The 21,314-nt window shown below is 53.3% G+C and overlaps 1 protein-coding gene across 1 annotated transcript; it reads right to left on the bottom strand.

The window, feature by feature from the left end:
• Nucleotides 1–333: 333 nt before the first annotated feature.
• MVP (major vault protein) lies at nucleotides 334–21,301 on the bottom strand. Its single transcript, XM_024560518.3, has 15 exons — nucleotides 20,954–21,301; nucleotides 14,197–14,372; nucleotides 13,819–14,014; nucleotides 9,375–9,498; nucleotides 9,136–9,267; nucleotides 8,166–8,260; nucleotides 7,625–7,861; nucleotides 5,908–6,189; nucleotides 4,785–5,029; nucleotides 4,512–4,709; nucleotides 3,124–3,510; nucleotides 2,347–2,463; nucleotides 2,017–2,143; nucleotides 1,317–1,505; nucleotides 334–600 (listed from the first exon to the last, which is right to left on the bottom strand). The coding sequence occupies exons 2-15, from the start codon at nucleotides 14,319–14,321 to the stop codon at nucleotides 412–414; spliced, it is 2,643 nt and encodes an 880-aa protein (XP_024416286.2). The 5' UTR covers nucleotides 14,322–14,372; nucleotides 20,954–21,301; the 3' UTR covers nucleotides 334–411.
• Between the last annotated feature and the right edge of the window lie 13 nt (nucleotides 21,302–21,314).

Here is a 21,314-nt window from a genome sequence, read left to right as displayed (position 1 = left end):
GAAGAGATGCTGCTAGTGCAGGAGCCATCCCCGAGGGGCTGGCCAGGAACAGCCAGGAAGGCCAGTCCCCTCACCAGTGGCATCACCTCCCCCACCTGGAGTCTAAGGAAAGCTGGCTGACGGCCCCGAGGACAGCCTGGCTGATAAGTAAGACTTTGGGGCCACGGCTATCAGGGTGACTTCAGGTTAGTCTCCCTGTCTCAGTTTCCTCCTGCATTACACATGGAGTTAGTCTCTAGTAACCATCTCAAGATTTCAGGGGTATTCTCTACCCCTCCAGCCACCCTTGCAGTAAGCTCCCCTGGGACATAGACTTGAGGCAACAGAAGAGGGTTTAAATGCCCAGAAGTGGAAGTTTTTATTTGTGGACACAGTATGGCGTTAAGGCACGATGCAGTTGCTTCCGAGAACTTAAGGGACAGGAGGGGACTGGAGAAGCAAGCGCTGTTCAGGGCCAGGCCCCCCGGCCACCTTGGTGGCTGGAGCCTGGGCCTCAGACCCAAGCCCCAGCAGACCCAAGGCTGTGTTGAAGAGGTTGACAGGAGTGGAGCCGTCAGTGATGAGGGTTGATTTCAGGCCCAGGCTCTGAAGCAGTTTTACCTGGAGGGAGCAAGAAGAGGACGAGAAGATAGAGTTAGCAGACCCTGGTCCCTTCTCTCATCCCCCAGCCGCCTCCCTAGGGTGGGCTGCTGTCCACTCGGATCCGGCACTGCAGCTGCCACCCAAGCTACCCTCGCAGGGTTAGTCAGTGCCCAGTGAGGGGCACAGGGGAGGCCGACGGTGTCATCCTCCGGACCTGGAAGGCCTGAAAGATACGGCCCCTGCCCGCAGCTGCCTCCAGGAGCTCAGCATTCCCCTCTCTGCTGACCAGTTTTTTCTGTTCTTTAAATGCACCAAGTTTCATTGTGTCTTTGCACTTGGACCCTCTCCTGGGAAGTTCTTGTCAACTCTACATAGTGCTCAAGTACGCTGTCTTCAGAGTGACCCTCCTTAGACCAACTAATTTGAAATGTCACCTCCCCCTTCACTGTACTGACTTCCTTCAAAGCAGTAGTCACAGTGATGTCCCATCTGGTTGCTGTCCCCCCGGAAGCTCCAGCTCCCTGCTGAGTCTGCTACAGTGCCCAATATCACACCACGCTCAGATGATACAGGTCAGGACGTGGCATACAGGGGCAGTTCCATCACTATCTCACCTCACCCCTCTGTCCCCAACATCTCTCTAGATGTCGTATTTGCCTCCCCGGCTCTGCCTTCTTGGTTCCACGTATGGTCCCAAGACACACACAACCCCCCTTGTACTGTCCCCCACTCACCTGCATCTCCGGCCCCGCCACAGCGAGGTCCCTGATGGTGCTGGGGCCCAGGGCCTCCGTCATCTGCTTGAACTTCTTCACCTCCACCTCGGCCAGCTGCTGGGCCTTGCTCACCTCCAGCTCCAGCTGGGCCCGGGCGTACACCAGTTCCATCTCTCGTACTTTCTGTACCCGCTGGAGCTCAGCCTCCTGAAAGGGGAGCCTTCTTTCAGTCATGTGGCCCCCGGGGACAGTCCAGCAAGTCACCCAGCCAGCAAGGCTGAGGGAGCTGAGGGGAACGGGACGGGATTGTGAACTTACAGGCAGTCAGGCATCAATCCTGGCTGTGCCAACTTTTAGGTAGTGACCCACGGGGGCCCCTGAATCCTCAGTGCCCTCATCTGTAAAGTGCAGTAATACCTGCTTCATGGGGTTTCAAGCATTAAATAAGATCATGCACGTAAAACACGCAATGCCTGGCACAAAACCATCCAATGCGTGGGTACCTATTACATGTAAGACGGGTGTAATAACCGTCTTTGTCTTCCAGGCAGGCATTAAGTGACCTGGTAGAGGGCAAAGGACTTTATAAGCCACAAAATACTTGAAAAAAGCTGTAATGTTAGGGTACTTGGTGCCCTACTCAGCTTTTGGGACCACAGGGATCGCGCCTCTTCCAGACCCCAAGGCCACACCCTCCCAGCGGCACCTCCGCACTCACCGTCTCAATGGCCAAGGCCTCTGCCTTCAGCTTGGCCTGCAGCACAGAGCCCTGTCCCTCGATGCGTGCCGCCTCCGCACGGGACTCAGCCTCCGCCTTGGCAGTCCCGGTGCTCTCCACGGCAGTGCTGGAGACAGCCCCGCAGTCAGGCGACACCCAGGAGAAAGCCCGCCCTGCTCTCCTCCAGCCTTGACTTTTGCTAGCAGCTTTCACAAACACACCCCTGGCTCCCCGCACCAGCTGCTTTGCCAAGAGTTTCGGCAGGCCATCTTTCCCTTTAAATCCTTTTTTAAAAAAAATTTTACTCTATTTCTTTAGTTTTTGACCCACCTCAGAGCTTCCAGCTCCAAGAGTTCCCTGCGAGCTTTCTCGGCTTCTGACTGGTCCAAGATTTTCTGCCGCTCAAGCCGGCCACGGGCTTCTTGTTCTAGTCTCTGAGCCTCGTGCCTGGGTGGGAGAGGGGACAGGGAAGATGCTGGCGTGAGGCCAGAGCTGGGACAGGAGCTCCAAGAGCGGGGACCACCAATCTACTGGGTTCCCGGGACGGACCCTGGCCCTGGGGAGGCACTGAAGATGAAGCAGAAGAAGGGCGTGCGCACTCTGGGCCTGGCATGATGTTAGACTCAGAAAATTGTGGCCAAGGCCCCTGTTGTGACACAACCTTCCTTCCAGTGGGGACAGAAACAAATAACTGAGGATGACTTCAGACAATGACAAGCCCTGAAAATGAGTGACACAATAACGACTTGGCGAAAGGGTGCTGCTTCAGTTAGGGCAGAAAGCAAAGGGCTCTTCAAGGAGGAGTCTGCCCTGAAGCTCCCAAGGGGAGAGCCCTGGGCACAGGAAGCAGTCCTTGCAGGAGGCCTTAAGCCCAACTGTGCATTGAGGAGCAGAAAGGAGCCGGTGGGCCTGCAGCCTGGGGACCAGGTGAGGTGGGAGAGGCAGGGCTGGAAGAGCCCTGGAAGACCGCAGAAATGAGTTTGGGTCCTAGCACAAGCAAGGTGAGAAGCCACAGGAGCAGGGTGACATCTAGTCACACTTTAAGTGGGCCAAGCTCTCTGCTGGGTAAGGATAACAGCAGACTGACCGTCAGGGGAAGCCACTCACTTGGCAGCTGCCTCCTGGGAGTTGGTGGTGATCTCGATGGCCAGCTGGACACTGCGCTGCAGGGCATCCCGGGTCCTCTGGTCCACAGGCTCCACTGACTGCACATCCACGCTGCTGACCACCAGTCCGTTTTGGGGGAAGACAGCCCGGTCCCGGGCCTGGAGCAGGGCCTCACCGTCAGACCCCTTGACTTCCAGAGTCTCAAACCCAAAGACAGCAGTGCGAATGATGCGGGCTGAGTTCTTGTGGAAGTCATCGAAGGTGACAGAGGCCACGGCTCCCCGCACCCGGGATGCGATGGCCTTGCAGGCATCACCCACGAAGTCAGGCACAGAGAAGAGCTTAGCCGTCTCCTGGGGGTCCTTCCGGTTGCGCAGCTCAAAGTGCCTATGAGCAAAGAGGCCCAGAACAGGGAGGCATTTTCCTCCACGAAACAATTCCCCCATCTTTGAATGGGGCTCCTACACCCACCCTCCGTGGCTGGGCAGGGCCTCTCAGGGTAGAGAATGCCGATTAGTGCCCACTGTGTGCCAGGTGACGTCCTAAGAACCTTACACATGTTCCCATGTCATTCTGTCACTCTGTGAGGAGCATTATCCCCTTCTACAGAGGAGAAAATAGAGGTCCAGAGAGGTTAAGTGACAGACCCAGATTCAGCTGAACCCAGGCAGTGTGGCTTCCAGGGCCTACGCTCTTAGCTGTCATGCTCTAGTGCCGCAAAGAGAGCAGCACCTCATCTGCCTCAGGGACCTGGCCACTCAGCCAAGACGCAATGAACACCCCTAGGCAGTGTCGCTCGCTCCTGGGTGTGACTCATCTTCTCGAACTCTAGCTGCTGCCGTTCGACCTCTGACTACACACAGACATTGTTCTGATGCTCGCTGCAGCCTTTCGTCAGCCTGTGAAACTGATGGGCATGTGTCCTCCTCATTTTACAGATGGAGAAACTGAGGAAAATGCCAAGTCACTGTCTCAGGTCCACAGCTAGCAAATGGCAGGGCTGGGATGCAGACCCAGGCCATGGGCCCCAGAGCATGTGCTCTTGACCTCTCGCCCACACGCCCACTCCCACCAGTAGCGTCCCATGGATCTTTTTACAGCCTCACAGTTATGTTTTGCTGAACACATGCTGAGCATTTAGCTGGGGAGTGTCCTCCTATCATGTCCTCCAAATCCTGCTCCTGGGAGGTGAGCCCACATCTTCCCTGTCATTCCCCTGGGGCATCGGACTGGATTTCTGGGAACCCCTGCATGGCCCTCTCGACCACAGCACAGTCAGGCGTACGTCCCCCATCCTCAGCCCAGCACTGCAAGGAGGCATCTCTTGTTGTCAGGGTTCCCTGGGGGCTGCTCCAGCAGAAGTCCTCGCCGCTCCTCCCGCCCCTTACCAGTTGTATGCGAGCTGTAGCTGCAGTCGGGCGTGGTCTGCGGTTTCGATGGTGATGACATCCGTGAAGAAGTCAGGCCCCAGCAGCAGGCAGAGCGCACGGCGGGCATGGGGGCGCTTGGGCCGCCCAGCAGAAAGGGACAACACCGTGAACTGTTCCTCAGGACCCAGCGACACCAGCTCGGGCCCAAATACCACACTGCAGAGGGAGCAGCGAGTCAGACACTGGAGAGCCTCTCAGCCACCCTCCCCACCCGCTCATCCAGCCCCTCACCGAGCTCTCTTCTCCCTGTAGTCATACACCTGCACCGCGGCGTTGTGAGGGACGCGGTAGCTGACCACTCGGGTCTTGTTCCGGGAAGTGGAGGGTTGAAGGGTCGTAGCCTTGTCCTTCTCACCCCTGTCCGCCAGCGGGTCCTGCCCCCTGTTCAGCAGCTCTTCCACCCCAGGGGGCAGCTCTTTCTCCCACAGGACCTCGTCCTGGGTCAGCATGTACGTGCTTCCAATCACGGCACGCACCTCGAGAGAGGAGGACAAGGAGGGACGTCACCAGAGGCAAAAGGGAGAAAGACCCACCCGGCAGTCCTGAAACAGAACTGGTGCAGGGGGTGGTGCCGCATGGAGGCGGAACACAGGCTCTGCGGTGAGGCTGCATTCGCGTTGGCCACCGCGGGCCCCATCGCCTGGGGCAAGCTGCTTCACCTCTGGCCTTCAGTTCCTCATCCGCCACATGGACCTGACAGGGGCCACCTCACGGGGCTGAGGAATGAATGACATCTCACGTGTCTGATGCTGAGAACTTGGCATAGAGTAAGTGCTTGATACTATTTCTTCTGTAATTGTCTCTCATGGGGCAGCCTGGATAGTGTCCTGGGGACCCACGCAACCACCCTGGGAAAGGTAGCACACACACTGCCACTGCCTGGATGCCGGGCTCTACTTCTAGGCTGGACTCTTAGAGAAAGAGGTCAGAGATGTGGTCCTGGGTCAAGCCAAGGCCAAGGTTTCAGGTAAGGAGGCAAAGAGGAAGGATTCTATCAGGAAAAGGGCATAAGGGAGGAGGCGGGTTCTCACTGTTCCTATGCCACACCCCAGTCAGACCTTTATGCCAGGGGCCAGATCTGCCATGGGAACAGAGTCCCCATCCTGAAACCTGGTTCGCCTTCTCCCTCAGGGGTTTCTAAAATTTGAAGTTAGATATTTAAGACAAAGGAAAGGCAAACACTCCACAGAATCCCCTGGTACCTACCAACCAGCGTCTCAGCAGCTGCTATCATGTTGTTGACGTCCCCTCGCCACCTCCGCCACGCACCTCCCCCATCAGCATCACCCACATGCCCGGAGCAGCCACCACCATGGCAGCATAGCAGTGACAGCGCCCAACCCTCCGCTGTCACCTTTCCAGTCTTGACATCCTGCACGTAGATGCCCTCGTTCTCATCCAGGGGGATGGCCTGACGCTCTTCCACCACCTCCACCTTGGCAGATGGCACGTACTCCAGGGGTCCACGGATGAGCCAGTGGTCACCAGCCTGGCGTGAGACCTTCTCCTCGTCTTCCTCCTCCTCCAGGGGCTGCAGGGCCCTCAGCAGCAGCCCCTGCTGCTCCGACAGCACGTACACATCCTGGATACCTCGTTCCAGACTCTCTCCTGGCTGGAGGAAAAAAGACTTCTCTCCCTAGTGGGGAGGCATAGGGTTAGGAGCAGCTGCCACCAGGGTAGCAGGCGCCTCAGCTGGCACCTGTCCCAGCCCCGTGGGGCCGTGGACTGCTTTTGAGGACAGGAGCCCAAAAGACACTTTTCCCATCCCCACGTTACAAGGCAGTGAAGGGCTGCTGAGACTGTGAGCGCTCTACAAATGCCTACGCATCCTACAGATCTGGTCAAACCCGCCCTTAAAAGGTACTGTGAACTGTCAGGACCTGAATCCTCACAAGTTCAACAGTTAAGAATTAACATATTGTCACTCTTAACTTCTCCTATGTTTTGTTTTGAGATGGTGTAGTCTGGGCCTTGGCAGACTCTGGTCTTTGGGCCAAATCTGGCCTGCTGCCTTTTAAAAAAATATACAGGGGTAGCCAAGGTAGGTTTACAGTTGTAAGTATGCAAAGCACAGAATTCATTGTATTAATATTAATTAATTATTATTACCCCATATATATTGAGATGTAATCCACACACCATTCACCCATTTACCCATTTAAAGTATCTAATTCAGGGGTGTTAGTACACCCCCAGAGTTGCCCAGCCGGGACCACGGTCTAAGTCCAGAACACGTTCACCACCCTGAAAAGAGACACCGGTACCCAGTAGCAGTCACTGCCCTGCCCACCCACCTATTTTCTGTCCCTGCAAATGTACCTCTTCCAGCCAGTTCACACAAACGGACTCACACAGTATGTGGTCTTTTGAGTCTGGCTTCTTTTGCTGAGTGTGATGTTTAAGTTTACCCATCACTTCATGTTCATTTCTTTCCATGGCTGAATGATGTTCCCTTGTTTGGCTATACCACAATTTTTATATATTCATCAGCTACTTCCCTCTGCCTGTTCACGCAAATACAACGCTACAAGGAACACAGGGGCGCTTGTCCATGGACAAGCTGTCTATGCTGTTTTCGTCGAACAACAGCAGAGCTGAGAAGTTGCCACAGAAACCTTACCGATTGCAAGGCTGTGCACATCCTTACCTAAACACCGCAGTCCGGCCCTTTACAGAAAAAAGTTTGCCGACCCCAGCTGATCCCTTATGGTTCAGAGAGGGGCTGAGGTAGGAGCTGGGGAGAAGGGTGAACCAAAAGTTTTTTGTTTTTTTTTTAAATGCAGGATGACAAAGTTTCCAGAAATATGATCTTCACAGTCTGTGACACAGGGCAGGGCCATGGAGGCGCTCCCAGCAGGGGCAGTGTGTGACTCGAGGTCAGGGGCTGCCGGGGAGATCAACGGGCCAGAGTCTCAAAGCTAGGACCTGGGGTGCCCGGGCACAGAGGGAGCCACGACAAGCTTGGCACTCCCGGAATGTGTACCCAGGGTGGGAGGAGAGAAGGGAGAGAGGTCTGAGGCTCTCGTGCTATTTAAGGGCATTCACCCTATGGGGGAGGTGGAGGCACTCACCTTGACCACAAGTTTTTGTCCCAGCTGGTTCTTGCCATCTAGTCCAACTGGGTCGAGAATCACGCAGTAGTTGCGGGGGCCCAAGGTGGTAATAGACACAACGCCTAGCACTTCCTCGTAAACATCTGGCACATGAGCTTCTGTGTCCTGCACCGTCACCAGCCACTCCTCCCCAGTGCGGTGGGTCACTCCCCTCAAGTCTCGGAAGTTCTGCCGAGCCCGGAGGTGCAGGGCTGTCTGCAGAGCAAGACGTATTTGGAGTTTGAGTAAATCCACCTGCAACTTCCTCAGGGGACCTGGGAAGCCCATGGGCCACCGAATGCTCCCAGGTCTCAATGCCAGTTCCTACTAACCCGGGAGGACTTTTTCATCCTTTCAGATGACCCAGGATACTTCTCAAGTTATCTGACCTCTGAATTTTTCTTCTAGTGACCCTAGAAATATTACTTCTCTTTTACACTCCTGCGTCTGCCACCATCTCTGTCACTCTGAGCATTCCCTACCCCAGGGTCCCTTGATCCACAGCCACCAGAGCACAGACCTTTTCTGTAAGGATCACAGCGTCCACCAAGTCCAGAACCTCCTCAAACACTGCCGGCAGATACGCACCAACGGAGCGCACCAGCCATTCTTCTCCTGGGTCAAGAGAGCAGCAGTAAGGGTCAAAGGCCACCCAAGCCTGCTCCCCAGCCACCCCTTCCCAAAGCCTAGACAACAAGGGACCCCCAGGATTATGTACACAAGGAGATGACACTGTCCCCAGGCTCAAGGGCCTGACAAGAGTCTGGGTATTTATTCCTTTCTTTGAGACTAGAGGAAAACTAACCCCTACCCAAGAGAATAAAAGAGCCCTTCTAAGTGCCCAAGTTGCTGCTGTGCCAATACCTGCTATGACTTCTCTAAGCTCCAAAGACCCACTTATTTCCTTCCCATGAGACGGGCAGCCTCTATTAGAGCTGCAGATGGCACTGAGGTTTTTGAAGAAGGAAAAGTACCTGGGTACCAGTTCCAGCCTTGCCCTTCCTGGCCATAAGCCCAGGTAAGTAACCTAACTTCTGTGCCTCCATCTTATTATGTAGAAAATGGGAACAATGGTGACTCAAGGCTGTTTGAGGGCCAAATAAGTTATTATGTGTAAGGCATTTTGAATCACGCGTGGCACAGAGGGAGCGCCGCACTGAAGACATCGTAAACACCACTGCCGATTGCACGTGAACGCCACACATGGCCACTGCCCCCAGCTCGTGGCAAAGGGTGGGGGGAGGGAAAAGGCACGTCACCATGGGCGCGATCACCGGCTCAAGGCTGGGACATCGCCCGCAGGAAGGTGGGTGGGGGAAGCAGCTGGGAGCAGCCCCCAACAGCTTATAAGAGATTCCAGGTAAGCACTTCCTCCCAGGCTACAGTCACTTACAAGTGGCTTTTTTCCAGCCTTCCCCACTTCCCCTGCAGTTGAGGCAGTCAGAGCCATGGCCTGCCCACCCCTCCTCAGTGCTCCTTCCCAGTCCCACCTGTCACTCTCTCCTTGCCGTCCCGGTCCCGGCACTCTTTGCGGGCCCGTAGCTTCAGAGCCTGGTTCTGCCTGATGGTTGTGGCCTGAATGACCTCTACGACCTCCACCTCCTTCTGTGGGACATACGTGCCTTGGGAGGGAAGATGAGGCACAGGCAGAGGTCAGAAGATATCAGGGTTATGATGGGAAGGCACGAAGCCTCCGACCCCAACTCCAGCCCAATGGGGAAGAACTTACCAGGTCCTTCAAACAGCCACTCATCTCCCGCAACAACTTTATCCCCATTGTTGTCCTCAAAGTCCAGCAATGCCTTCAGATGGAGCGCGGTGTTGGGCAGAACCACCTGCAGTGGGGTGATGTCCTAACAGGGGAAGAAGGGGGGTCATGGGGCATCAGTGCTGTGACCCAGGAGTCACACGGATCCCTGGAGGTCAGGACCACAGCATCAATCTTTCCATGTGGCCCAAAGTGAGACTCAGAATGCAAAGTACAAGACAGGGGTTGTCCCAAAGCCATCTGCTCTGAGGAACCAAGACAGAGTTGACAGAGCAAGAGGGTGCCACTGCTGATGAGCCGAGGACACACTTCCTCTGAAGGAAGTGCTAGAAGTTGTTTTGAACTAGAAGTTTAGGTGGGAAACTGGGTAGGGGCTTGATGGGAGACGTGGAAGACATATCTGAAAAGCTGAATAACGGAGTCTCTCATGGCCTGGTGTGCACTGCGGGCCTCTAAGAAGTCTACGGAGGCAGGAAGGTATAAACTGCTATGACAGGCACACTTAGAGCATGTGACTTTGTTTCAAGGTTGCTTCATGGTCACAAGATGGCCACTGTACTCCAGGCATCACATCCCCCTTCCCTCAGGAAGGGGGACATGGCGAGAAGTAGCCACAGTTTGTAGAACTGTTTCTACAAGTAGGATTTCACTTGACCTTTGATCTGAGGGAGGCAGGAAAGTAGGGAAAGAGAGCATGGTGGATAAGGGATACGAGCAAGGTCACCCAAGGAGTAAGGAACAGAATCAGACTTGAACCTCGGTGTCTAATGAAGCCTGCCTGCTGCTCCTTACTTCAGTTGGGTGGCCGTGGGGCAGAGAAGGTCAAGTCACTCTACTGTACCCACTGACCACACCCTGGGCTGGAGAGAGGCAGAGCTGAAGGTTACTGCCCTTCCCTGCGCACTGTAAGTATGCACGGCACTCCGCTGCTTGTGGGGAGGCAGGACATACCCCGTCATCATGGGGTCTAAGTGCCAGCAGGCGATAAGACATAGGCACAGACCGTTCTCTCCAAGCAGACTGTGGACAGTGTCGAGGGAGAGAGGTTCCAGAAGTTCAGATGAAGGCGAAGTCAGGGAAGGCCTCAGAAAGTGGCATTTGAACTGGGGCTCAAGGGAGAGCTGACTTTTGAAAAAGGTATGGGGGGGGGGGAGAAGGTGAGCATTATGGGAAAACCACAGAGTCCAGTGTGTTTCCCAGCCCCCACATCTGCTCTCTCCCCACTTCCTATCTGTCCCATCGCAAACCCGTCTAAATTTATCTCTCCCTGCCATTGCCCTCACCCAGGCTGTCAGCACCTCTCTCCTGGAGGATGGAAATAGCTTCCTAATTGGTTTCCTGGCTACCACATTTGTCTCCCTCCGGTGTGTCCCTCAAGCCTTTGCAGGCAAGTTCCCAGCTTGAGTGACTGGGTACCCACTAGTATCTCCAAGTCACACTGGGAATACGGGAGAAGAGATTTGGGGGGTCAGGAAAAGTGTTGGTTTGGATGTCCAACATGAGGTGGCTGTGGGACACCCAGGAGAGGGCTTCCTAAAGGCAGTCAGGGGCCTCCGAGCTAAGGGACGGGGCGTGTGGTCAGTGTGGAGCTTGAGAGAACACACGGGGGTTGGGACAGAAGCTGATGGCAGAGAGGACAGCAGGGCGGGGCGGGGGGGGCACCTCTATGAAGATGGAGAAAAGACATACATGGGGCAAAATGTAAAGACACAATTTAAAGAGAGAGCAGACCGACAGTGGCCGTGGCCGCGAGGGCCTGTGAGACACAGAAGGACTGTGCACGGGCCTGCAGTTTGCCCAGCTCGGTGTTTCGTCAAAGGGGGTACAGTGGGGGCGGGGCCGGGCCCAGGTGCAGGGGCTTGTGAGGGAGCAGGGCAGATGACAGCAAGCACAAGTTGTCATCAAAGAGTGAGTGGGGAAAGTAAAGCAGTAAATAGCTAGAAATGAGACTCACAGGGCCACTCATAAAAGTGCATACAAATTTAGCATATTCTAGGGCCCAGCAATTCTTATCTGTACTCTTACAAAAAACCCCCAAACTAGCATGCACCAGGACGCACAGACAAGGATATTTATTGCAGCACCATTTTTTCCCATATAAATTGGAAACATCCTAAAAGACACCCAGTAGGGGAACACCTGAACTTCTATACATCACATAGAATTACAACAATTAAACAAGATGTCACTTATGTACCAAGATGCACAAGTTCATTCAAAAGACACTGGCAAATAACAATATGATAGCCCTTATGCCAACAGGTTATAATACTTTTTTGGATACATGTTTATGTGAACGCATAGTCATTTCTGGAAGTGTGTACCCTGAATGAGTGGCAGTAGATGCCTCTGGGGAATGGAGAGCAGCTATGGGTGGTGGAAGTCAGGGAGGACTTAGCAGCCTTATGAATGCATTCCTCAGAATAAAAAACTTACATAAATAAGCCTTTAAGGCCAGAAAAGGATGGAAGAGACGGAGCATGTTAACTGGCCCAGAGAAAGCTATCGGTAGTGAAGAAGTCAAAGATGGGGGAAAAGAGCTCTAGATGCAGAACAAGGGTTCAAGAGATAGAGCGATGAGCCCCCTGAGCCCACCTGACGGAGGGGAACCTCCCGGAGGCTCCAGCACGTGGGGAGGAGGGAAGGATGGGCTTAGAGGGAAGAGAACATAGGTCCAAATCCTGCCAGATGGCCTCCATCTCCAACTACACAGGTGACCCGAGTTGTTCAAGAGAGAAAGGGCAGAAAATAGGAAGAGACCGGGGAATAATAAATATTTAGAAGCATACAGAGAAGAATGGAGAGAAAGCTGGTTGGGAAGGAGGAGAACTGAGGAGCAGGGCTTGGGTTGCAATGAACCACAGACCTACTCCTACTGGCGGTGGGTGGCGGCAGAGCTGCGGCAGGCTGGGAACGCCCCCGGTGTGAGTGCAGAAAGGGCAGGTGGCCGCCCTGACCCGGACCCGGTTTTGCCGCAGTCCGGAGCTCAAGTATTCAAGCGATGAGTTCAGCCAGGGACGGAAAGCAGGACCAGGAAGAGAATCGGAGGGATAAAAGATGGGATCCAAAGCCTTGAGGGGACACAGCAGCACAGGAGGCCTAGACCAGGGAGGCAGATGGTAGGAAGGATGCTGGAATTTAATTTCAGAGCCAGCGGGTGGCGGTGGGGGAGGCAGGTGGGAGAATGACCAAGTCCAGACTGGACCCGGCACTGGGCGGGGCTGAAGCCGAACAGAAGGGGCAGGGTCAGAGCTGAGGTCAGGAAGGCCAAGTGGTTGACAGGGTCATCGCAAGAACATTAATGAGGCTCTGAGGAGGATGGGGGTGAGGGAAGGGTGGACCAAGTCCTCAGTGAGGACTGGGGAAAAAAGCGGTGCAAGGCAGAGGCAAGTCTACTCCAGAGTGGAAAAGAAGCATCTCAGAGGCATGGGGCTCTGAGGAGGCAGGGCCCGGCCCGAGACCGCAGCACATGGGGTTTGAGAGAAGGGGGCTGGCATGCAGAGGCTAAAGAGGCAGGGATGGGAAGCCTTTCTCTCCACCCTCGGAACTTTGCAATACTGGTGCCCCACCACCTCCACTGCTCGCCACCCAGACGGGGATTTAGTTGTCTGAGGTAGGCCATGGATATGGGTAATTTTCAACTTCTGGCAGTTTCAGACTTAAATGAAGGTTATTCTAATGCCAAGAACACCCCGACATCGTTCACTCAGATTCCTCAAGGGTCAACATCCTAATCATTCTTCATCGCATTCTAGCTCCACACACGCGCTCTTCTGCAAAGTGTTTACATCTAAGCGGACAGGAATGTCTCGGGTTCCTTGTGTCATGCTACTGTGCTCCCAGGATCAGGAAGCACTGCTTAGTGGAGGGACCCAGGGTGACACGGCGTGGAAGGGTAAGGAGGTGAGGCAGAAGGACAGTTATGGACATGGAGACAGGTGGTCCACTTGCTCAGGCCCGGGGCCTGGCTGCAGCGCAGGCCTCCAAGGCCTTCCCATGGGGAAATCACAGGCATCCGAACCTGGACTTCACCTTGCCCACCACTGCTGTCACTGAGCACCAGCGTTTGACCCTGTTTGAGTGAACAAAACGCTTACGCTTGGCACAGGTCACTTAGCGCCTGACTGGCAGGGAGCTTCGAGCGGGCTCCGGAGCCTGGTTGATTAGGTGGTGAGACGGGCCGACAGCTCTCAAAAGAGGGGTGAGTAAGTCTGTTGTAGGCATGTGAGGAATAAGCGGGGGCTTGGGGAAGGTCAGTGGAGGAGCAATGAATCCATTCTACCCTTGGCAAAAACCAGGAAACATTGCCCCCCACCCCCTCCCATGGCCCCAATTTGTCTTCCCTCCGGAAGGCAGTGTGGAGCCATAGGAAGAGGTGGCAGGACAAGTAGAGTGGGTCAGATACCTTTTCCAGTACCTCCCCTGGGTACAGGGGGAAGGGGTCCTGGGCCAGCCGGATCTCCAGGTCAGCGTGGCGGAGCCGTACTTGCCCTGTGACATCTAACAGCACCGAGCCCTCGGCATCCCGGGACACCGGGTTGGCCACTGTGCAGTAGTGGCGTGGGGGGACAGTCACCATGCGCACGGGGACAAACAGGACCCTGTTGGAGGGTGAGAAGTGGTGTGAGGACCCAGGAGACTTCCAATCTCAAAGGAGGCAGTGAGTGAGCTCCCTGTGACCCGAGTGACGGCCAGTCCACAGGAGAGATGGATGACGGTGCCAGCTGGACTAATGGGCCCTCCTCAGCCCCAGCATCCCCCACAGCCCAGTCTTGACACCAACCTCTCATTGTCCTGCCGGATATAAGTCTTTGGCCCAACTTCCACACGGGACACATTGCTGTTCTGGTCCAGCACGTGGATGTAGTGGTACGGGGGGATGCGGATGATGGACTCTTCAGTTGCCATGGTAGCTCCTGTGTGTAGGGCAGCACACAGAGTGATAGACAGGCGGGGAAGCTACAAGATGAACACAGGAGGCCTAGGATGACACAGGCGTGTACCTGAAAACCAGCTCGGGTTGGTGGCAAAGGACCCTTTCTCTTCCAACTCAGATTACTTTACCCTTCATTGTCTCCATACCCCTCTTCCTTTCTCTTCCCACCCAGCGCAGCACAGCTCATCCAGATAACACCCCTGCCAAGAACTGGCGGGCACAATTAACCACAGAAGCCCAGGGGTCTTGGCTGATCCTTCCTTTTAGTTCCAACCGCTTCACAGCCAGAGTTGCCTGCACTTTCCCAATCGCCAACCCCTATGGTGTAGGAGGAGCTGGGAGTGCAGGTCTGTCTCTGAGGGTGCCGTGGCCTTCTCCAGCACAGTAGGGATCAGTGGGTCCTACAGAGCGCAGGCAGTCTTTATTTCAGGGCATCCCAAGGACCCAAGCAGTATTCAAATGTTAGCCCATAGCCCAAGAATATTTGCATAATCGTTGTCTGCTCCTCCACTCCCATCCCTGTGCTTTAAGCGGTCCTGGGATCCCTGATGGAACTCATGTTCCTATAGAATCAACTGGATTAGATACAGCACAAATTATTCTAGTTCTTTTCCCCTCTTTCTCTCTGGTTTATTGCCATCCTCAACTCTCTGCTGTCAAGAGTAGTGGGGAGAGTGAAAAGTCAAAAGGGATAAATGAGTACTGTATTCCTCCTATCCCATCTCCCTGCTTCTGAATCCTGGGTTGTTCCATCCAGTGCTTGGCCCACTCAGGAAGTCATACCTTCTACCTAAACCCCATCACCGCATCCGGCATGCCTTGGACTTTGGACAACATGTGCCTTTGAGTCACACAAAGGGAACCAAGTTTACTAAGCAACCCAAAGCCTTGTCTTCTGAGACTTTGGTCAGATGTTTTTGGAGCCACCTACTCCACCATGCATCCAGCTTCCAACCTGAGTGACAAATGGGAGGCAAGGAGAGAGAACTGGCTCGGGAAACACGGGTAGGAGCTATGGCATTGCAGAATCAAGGGGAGGCCCAAGAGTCTTACTTGATCTACATAATCTGTACAATTTCAATGTTGGGGTTTAGAAATAGGGAGTTTTCACAAATCCGCAATTCCTGCTTTTCTTAAAGAATTAGGAGCTATGCCCTACATTCCCACATAGCAAAATTGGCTATAGCCAAATAGCAGCTGTGACCTTCAGATGGGACAGAGATTTTCCTGCTTACCACAGTCCTCTCCACTCCCTGCTGTCTTACACCTGGCCTGTTGCACTCGTAAGTACCTGCCTGATTCCTGTTTGTTTGTTTGTTTGTTTATTTAAGATTTTACTTATTTTTCAGAGGGAGAAGGGAGAAAGAGGGAGAGAAATGTCCCTCAGTTGCCTCTCACACCTTGGCCGGCAACCCAGGCATGTGCCCTGACTGGGAATCAAACTGGCAACCCTTTGGTTCACAGGCTGATGCTCAATCCACTGAGCCACACCAGCCAGGGCTGAATTTTATATTTTAATTAAAATAGCCAAGTACAAAGGTACCACATACGATGTAATGAATTATTTTAAAAAATAGCCAAGTGTGTACACCTGAAACTAATACAAAATAATATTGAATGTAAACCGTGATTGAAAAAACAATAGCCAAGTGTAGCTGGTTGATCCCATATTACACAGTGTAACTCTAAGTAGCTAAATCCTAGATAGGGACAATGTGTGTTCAAGGCCACACAGGAAGTTAGTGGTACTATCCAGACAAGAATCTCAATCTCCGTGGAGTGCCCCCACCCAGCAGCAGCAGCACAGTACAGCAGTTAGAGGTGTGGGGGCAGCCTGGGCTTCCTTACAATTCTGATCCAAGGCTTTCCTGCCTTGACTGTTTCCTTAATGCCTTACCTCATTTTAAAAGAAGTTAGTTTTGATGTTTTCCTGGTACACTTTTCACATCAGAGGGATGTTATTCTGCTCCTCATTCTTTTACCTTGCAACTTTGTATGAGATTTGGCCTTGATACTTTTCCATTGCTCCTTTTTCTATTTCAAGTGAATTCCCCTTGTAGAAGAGTAGCTTTTTTAACGCCAGAGCTCCCTCTTCTGCTGATTTCAGGTAGTGTTCGAAAATACTAGGGCTGGTGTTCTGCTTTGGGGGTTCTGTTCACCTCCTCACTCTCATCTGGACCTTCTCTTTTCTTCCTCTCTACCGCCCCATTCTGCTCAGCTGTGCTTCCAATCCCTGAAACTGCTCCCTGATGTGGGGCCCCTGTGCCCCTGCGGGCTGGAACTGATCTTGGTTCTAAGCTTTACTGGATGGGTGATCCCAGACAAGCCCCTTGCCTTCCCTATACCTGTTTCCTGGCCAATAAACTGGGAATGGGTAGGACATTTACTCAAGTTATGAGGGCTGAGTTCATCATAAAGCTCCTACCTAGAACAGGGCCTGGCTCTTCAGAAGCACTATTTCTTACTGCTGAGGGAGGTTGACCTGAGGCTGCTTCCTTATCTAACCATTTAGGTCATGTGACCTAGCACCAGAGGCTCTCTGTCTCACCTGGCATCTCAGCCTCAACCCTCACTACTGATCAGGAATGTGGCAAGGCTTTGGTCGCCCCAGCTGTGGGGCTAGAAAAACAGAAAAGAAAGGGACATCTGACAGCCAAGTGAAGCCTTTCCCAGCTGCTCCTTTGCCAGGTTCTCTGCAGGGCGGAAGCCTGGCCAGGAAGCCAGATGGAGGGAGAGGAATAGCTAGGGCTGTAGGCGGAGGCAGGGAGAGGGCTCCATGAGGCCCCACAGGGAAGATCTGAACTCTAGGTTATGCAAGGCTGGGAAGCAGGCTCTGGAAAAAGCCTCCAGTGGCTCCTTGTTGGATGATCCCTCCCACCCCCTATGGCTGAGGCCTCTCACCATCTGTCACCCCAGCTGGACTCAGTCAGCGGGGCTGAGAGCCTGGCCCAGCTCAATGACTCAGCTGCGAGTCATCCTTTCAATTGATCAAACTGGACTTTTGCCTTGTATGAGGCCAGGCCCATGCCAGTAGCCCTGTTTCAGTACCAGGACTTTGTCTTACCTCCCTGACCACCTGTCCACCGTGCTCTAAAGCTGTTCCTTCCAGCTAGACCACCTGCCAAGTTCACCCAGGAACAAACTTTGCCTTTTCACTCACCATCCACAGAACTGAGTTTCAATACAGGGCCTCTCGGGAAATCTGGGGAAACCATTTGACTCAGGCAGCATGTTGGTGACAAGTCTTAAATTTAGACTTTTGTGGTTTACCAGATGACATGTATAGTTAGAGCATTTTACTTCTGATATATAGAGCCCTCGAAAGACCATGGTTAAGGAGTCTGTTGACCTTTGGAAGGTCCCGCCCTGACTTGGGTGTGGCCACAATACCTCAACTCCACTCATAGCTCTCCCTTCAGTGCCAGCTTCTGAGATCTGTCCTAGTCTGTCCTCTGGGTACATATCCAGATTTGCCTGATCACATGTCCCTCAAGTGTCATGAGGCTCCTGTAAGAAGAGTCAGCTTTCATCCAAAGTCTCAGACACCAGCAGCTTTCTGGCTGCAGCACACCCCCCCCTCACACACCTAGAAGGCAGGGGTAATGGGTGGATGAGCAGAGAGCAAATGTAAGAAGCTGGGTTCATCCTCTCATTGAGACAGCTCTTCACCTGCGTCTTGGCTCAAAAATAAACTTATGCTACTGCAAACTTTAGTTGAGGGATGAGTCACTACATAGCAGAGATCTTCGGGGTCAGTTGTGAGTGGCTGACAGTGAATCTTAACTGATGTGCAGGTGACCAGCTACACTGTACATTGATTGGTCTGCAGTGAGCAGCAGCAGCCGCACCTGGAAGCTTGTTAGCAACGCAGAATCTTGGGTCCCATCTGAGAGCTGATGAATCAGTTGGCATCTTAACTAAACCCCAATGATTTGGGCTCACATTTAAGTGTGAGCAGCCCGGGTCTGCAGCAGCCACTCTCGGCCCTGACTACACTAGAATCACCTGGAGAGCTTTGGAAACCATCCGTCTCTGGGGATTCTGATTGAATTGGTCTGAGGTGAGGTCCAAGCATTGCGGTATTTAAAACCTCCCTCCTGACTCATGTAGCAAGAATTGGGTCCTGTCGTTGCCAGCATGCGCTTGAGCCTCTTGCTAGCCTCTGAGCCTTACTTTCCTAGACTTTGAAGTAGAAATAGAAGTGACTATTTCCTAGGTTTAGATATTGGAAATTAGTGAACTTTAGAGGGTTAGAGACTGGAGGATGCCTAGGAGGAGGAAGAACAAAGATGAGCTCAGATTACAGACCACTGCTCAAGGACAGGGAATTTCCTTTATTCTCCCCTAACCCCTTCACCCCCAGGGCCAAGTAGTCCCGAGCCAATGCACGCACGCCCCCCCCCCCTTAAAAAGATTTTTTTAGATTGAGGAGAAAGAGAGGGAGAGAAACATCAATGTGTGGTGCGTGTGCCCTGACTGGAAATTGAACTGGCAACTCTTTCGTTTGCAGGCTCGCTCTCAATCCACTGAGCTACACCAGCCAGAGCTCACAAGCCCTCTTGTCCCAAGTCCCAGACTCCTGGCCCAGGCATACCTGCAGCTGGAGGTGAGGTCAGTGACTCAGCCTTGACACCATCACCTCCACCAAGCTTAGGGTTAGAAAGGCACACAGGAAGTGTGGCACGAACAGGCGCTTATCTTCCCAGTTTCCCTTCGCCGATTTCCCACATTCTGGTTTTTGTTGAGAGAATGCGGGAGTCACATTACGCGGGTATTGCAGAGAGACTGTTTTCACCAGCTTCCTGGTTTAGGGAAATTATTTCCCGCTTTAGGGGATTATAGTGGAAATTTGAGCAGTATGAGCGAGGATTTGTCTCATAAATCATGTAGCAGCAAAATTTTAGGAACTTTTCTTCCTAGGAAAATCTTATCTAAGCTCCAGCCCAGCTGGGCCACTTTGTGGGAGGAACAGCTCTGCCAGCTCAGGATGCCTCTTGTCCTACTTCCCCCCGACCTCCCGCATGCTGCTGATTAAAGCCAGTCATTGAAGGCAAGGATTGTCTAGATTAGAAGTGACCCAGGAACGGGGCTTCAGAACCCCTGATCCAGATCAATGTTTTTCTAAACCCACCCAGTCACAGGACTCAGCTGGGAGTGCTTCCAGGTCTCACAATGGGCCGAGGAGACTCTGGAGCTTTCATTATCATTGGCAAGTGCCCCTGGGTAACAGCTCCCACTTGTTAAAAACTTAAATGTCAGGCATTGTGTTAAGTAACTTACCTAACCCTCACAAGAATCTAGCAGTTAAGGAACTTGCTCAGGATCACGGAGTAATCAAAGTTCAAAGCCAGAATCCCACCTCAGGTACCCGGATGGCAGAGCCCCCAAACGAGGAGCAGCTTGGCTTCTCAGGCACAAATGTCAATTAAGATTCTAAACCTAGAACAAGGACTTGGGTGGGGCTGGGTACTCTCCAGGAAATAGTGCCAATGGCAATTCAACGGTGAGCACTTTCTGCAACCTGGAAGGGCAGCACCCACAAGGAGGCCTGAGTTACCAGGGAACCCTCAGGTGGCTGTCTTATCTGCTCATGAGAGCTGCCCTGCCAGAAAGCACCAACCCTGGGCAGGCTGGGTGCCCTGTGTGCCAAGGGCGGAAGGCAGGAGTTTCTAGGGAGTTAGTTGGCATGCCTCCTGCCAGTCTTTCCCCCGTAACCCAGGGGTCCAGCCAGGCAGGGAGCAGAACACAGGGGACATCTGTCTCAACCACCATCTCCCACCTTTCCAGGCTTCACTCCTGAGATCTAGATCCCCAGAATTACAGGTTGGTGGGTCCAAATGAACTTCCTATTCTTTTTCTTTTAAACACATATATTTTTAACCCTCGTCTGAGGACATCCTTATTGATTTTAGAGAGAGGAAGGGCGGGAGAGAGGGACAGAAACATCAATTGGTTGTCTCTTGTATGCGCCCCCTAACCCGCAACCTAGGTATGTGCCCTGACCTGGAAGCGAACCCATGACCCTTTCGGTTTACAGGACGATACTCCAGTCAACTGAGCCACATTAGCCAGGTCTGAGCTTCCTGTTTTCTACTTTCTGCTCACAGAGATGAAAAAAAAAAAATTTTTTTAAAGCCTTGCTCACCAAACTCCACACCTGGAAACTAAGCCTGCCTTAAGATCGTTCTGCTAATGACTTCTTAAATGCTCTACAAGGCCCACAGTTGGCATAGCCCTGAGGGGAGCAGTATGAAACCTCAATATTTGGCAAGGTAGAGGGATCTCAAGGTGGACAAATCACATTCTAAGGGCTCAGGGGGACAGGCCAGAGCCCAGGTCACCAGTCAGAGGCCAAATGAAGATAGCAGGACCCAATCTAATTCCAGGAGAGAGTGTGAACACACCCCTTGATTCCCCAGTCCTTACTCCGGACACGGGAGCTTGAAGTCAGAGAGGTCTGAGGTTTTGGAGGGGAGGAGTGTTGGTGAGGTGACAAACTGACCTATCTTTAGTTCAACAGACAGAAAAAACTCCAAGGAAAGCAAAATCTCTAAAGGCCAACCCTCCACCCACCTTCCCCTGCTCTGCTTCAGAAAGGTCTTACCTGCCCCAGCAGAAGGCCCTAGAAGGCAGGACAGGGCTAGACAGAGCCTTGAGGGACACAAGGCTCCACCACTGATTCGATGTTTTGGGGCCAGTATGAAGGACTCACATCCAGAAGTGTGGCTGACTGCAACAGACTCTTCAGATTGGGGAAAACCCAGGGACCCAGCCCCAGGAATCACTTCCTGGCAGGGAAGGGCAGGGCAGGGCTGGGCGGACTCAGGGGTGGGGCTTGGGTATTTAAAGGGCCCTTGCAGCTGGTTCTCCTTTTTCCTCTGGGCGGCTTTGACTGCAGCTGAAGGTACTGCAGCTCTTTTCACACTCAGAGCCAGCAGGCCCCACTGGAAAGAGACTGGGACCTA

The sequence above is a fragment of the Desmodus rotundus genome, chromosome 1 (genome assembly GCF_022682495.2).
Source record: "Desmodus rotundus isolate HL8 chromosome 1, HLdesRot8A.1, whole genome shotgun sequence".
Lineage (NCBI taxonomy): Eukaryota > Metazoa > Chordata > Mammalia > Chiroptera > Phyllostomidae > Desmodus > Desmodus rotundus.
The sequence above is the reverse complement of the archived record's forward strand: the minus strand, read 5'-3'. Positions and strand labels throughout refer to the sequence as shown.

What these genes read in the sequence shown, in the direction of transcription:
- MVP (XM_024560518.3), bottom strand. Translation starts at nt 14,321, where the DNA reads ATGGCAACTGAAGAGTCCATCATCCGCATCCCCCCGTACCACTACATC. An exon ending in ATCCGGCAGGACAATGAGAG is followed by an intron (nt 14,015 to 14,196) that starts GTTGGTGTCAAG and finishes ACCCTCCAACAG; the next exon opens with GGTCCTGTTTGTCCCCGTGC. An exon ending in CTACAGCTCGCATACAACTG is followed by an intron (nt 3,511 to 4,511) that starts GTAAGGGGCGGG and finishes CTTTGCTCATAG; the next exon opens with GCACTTTGAGCTGCGCAACC.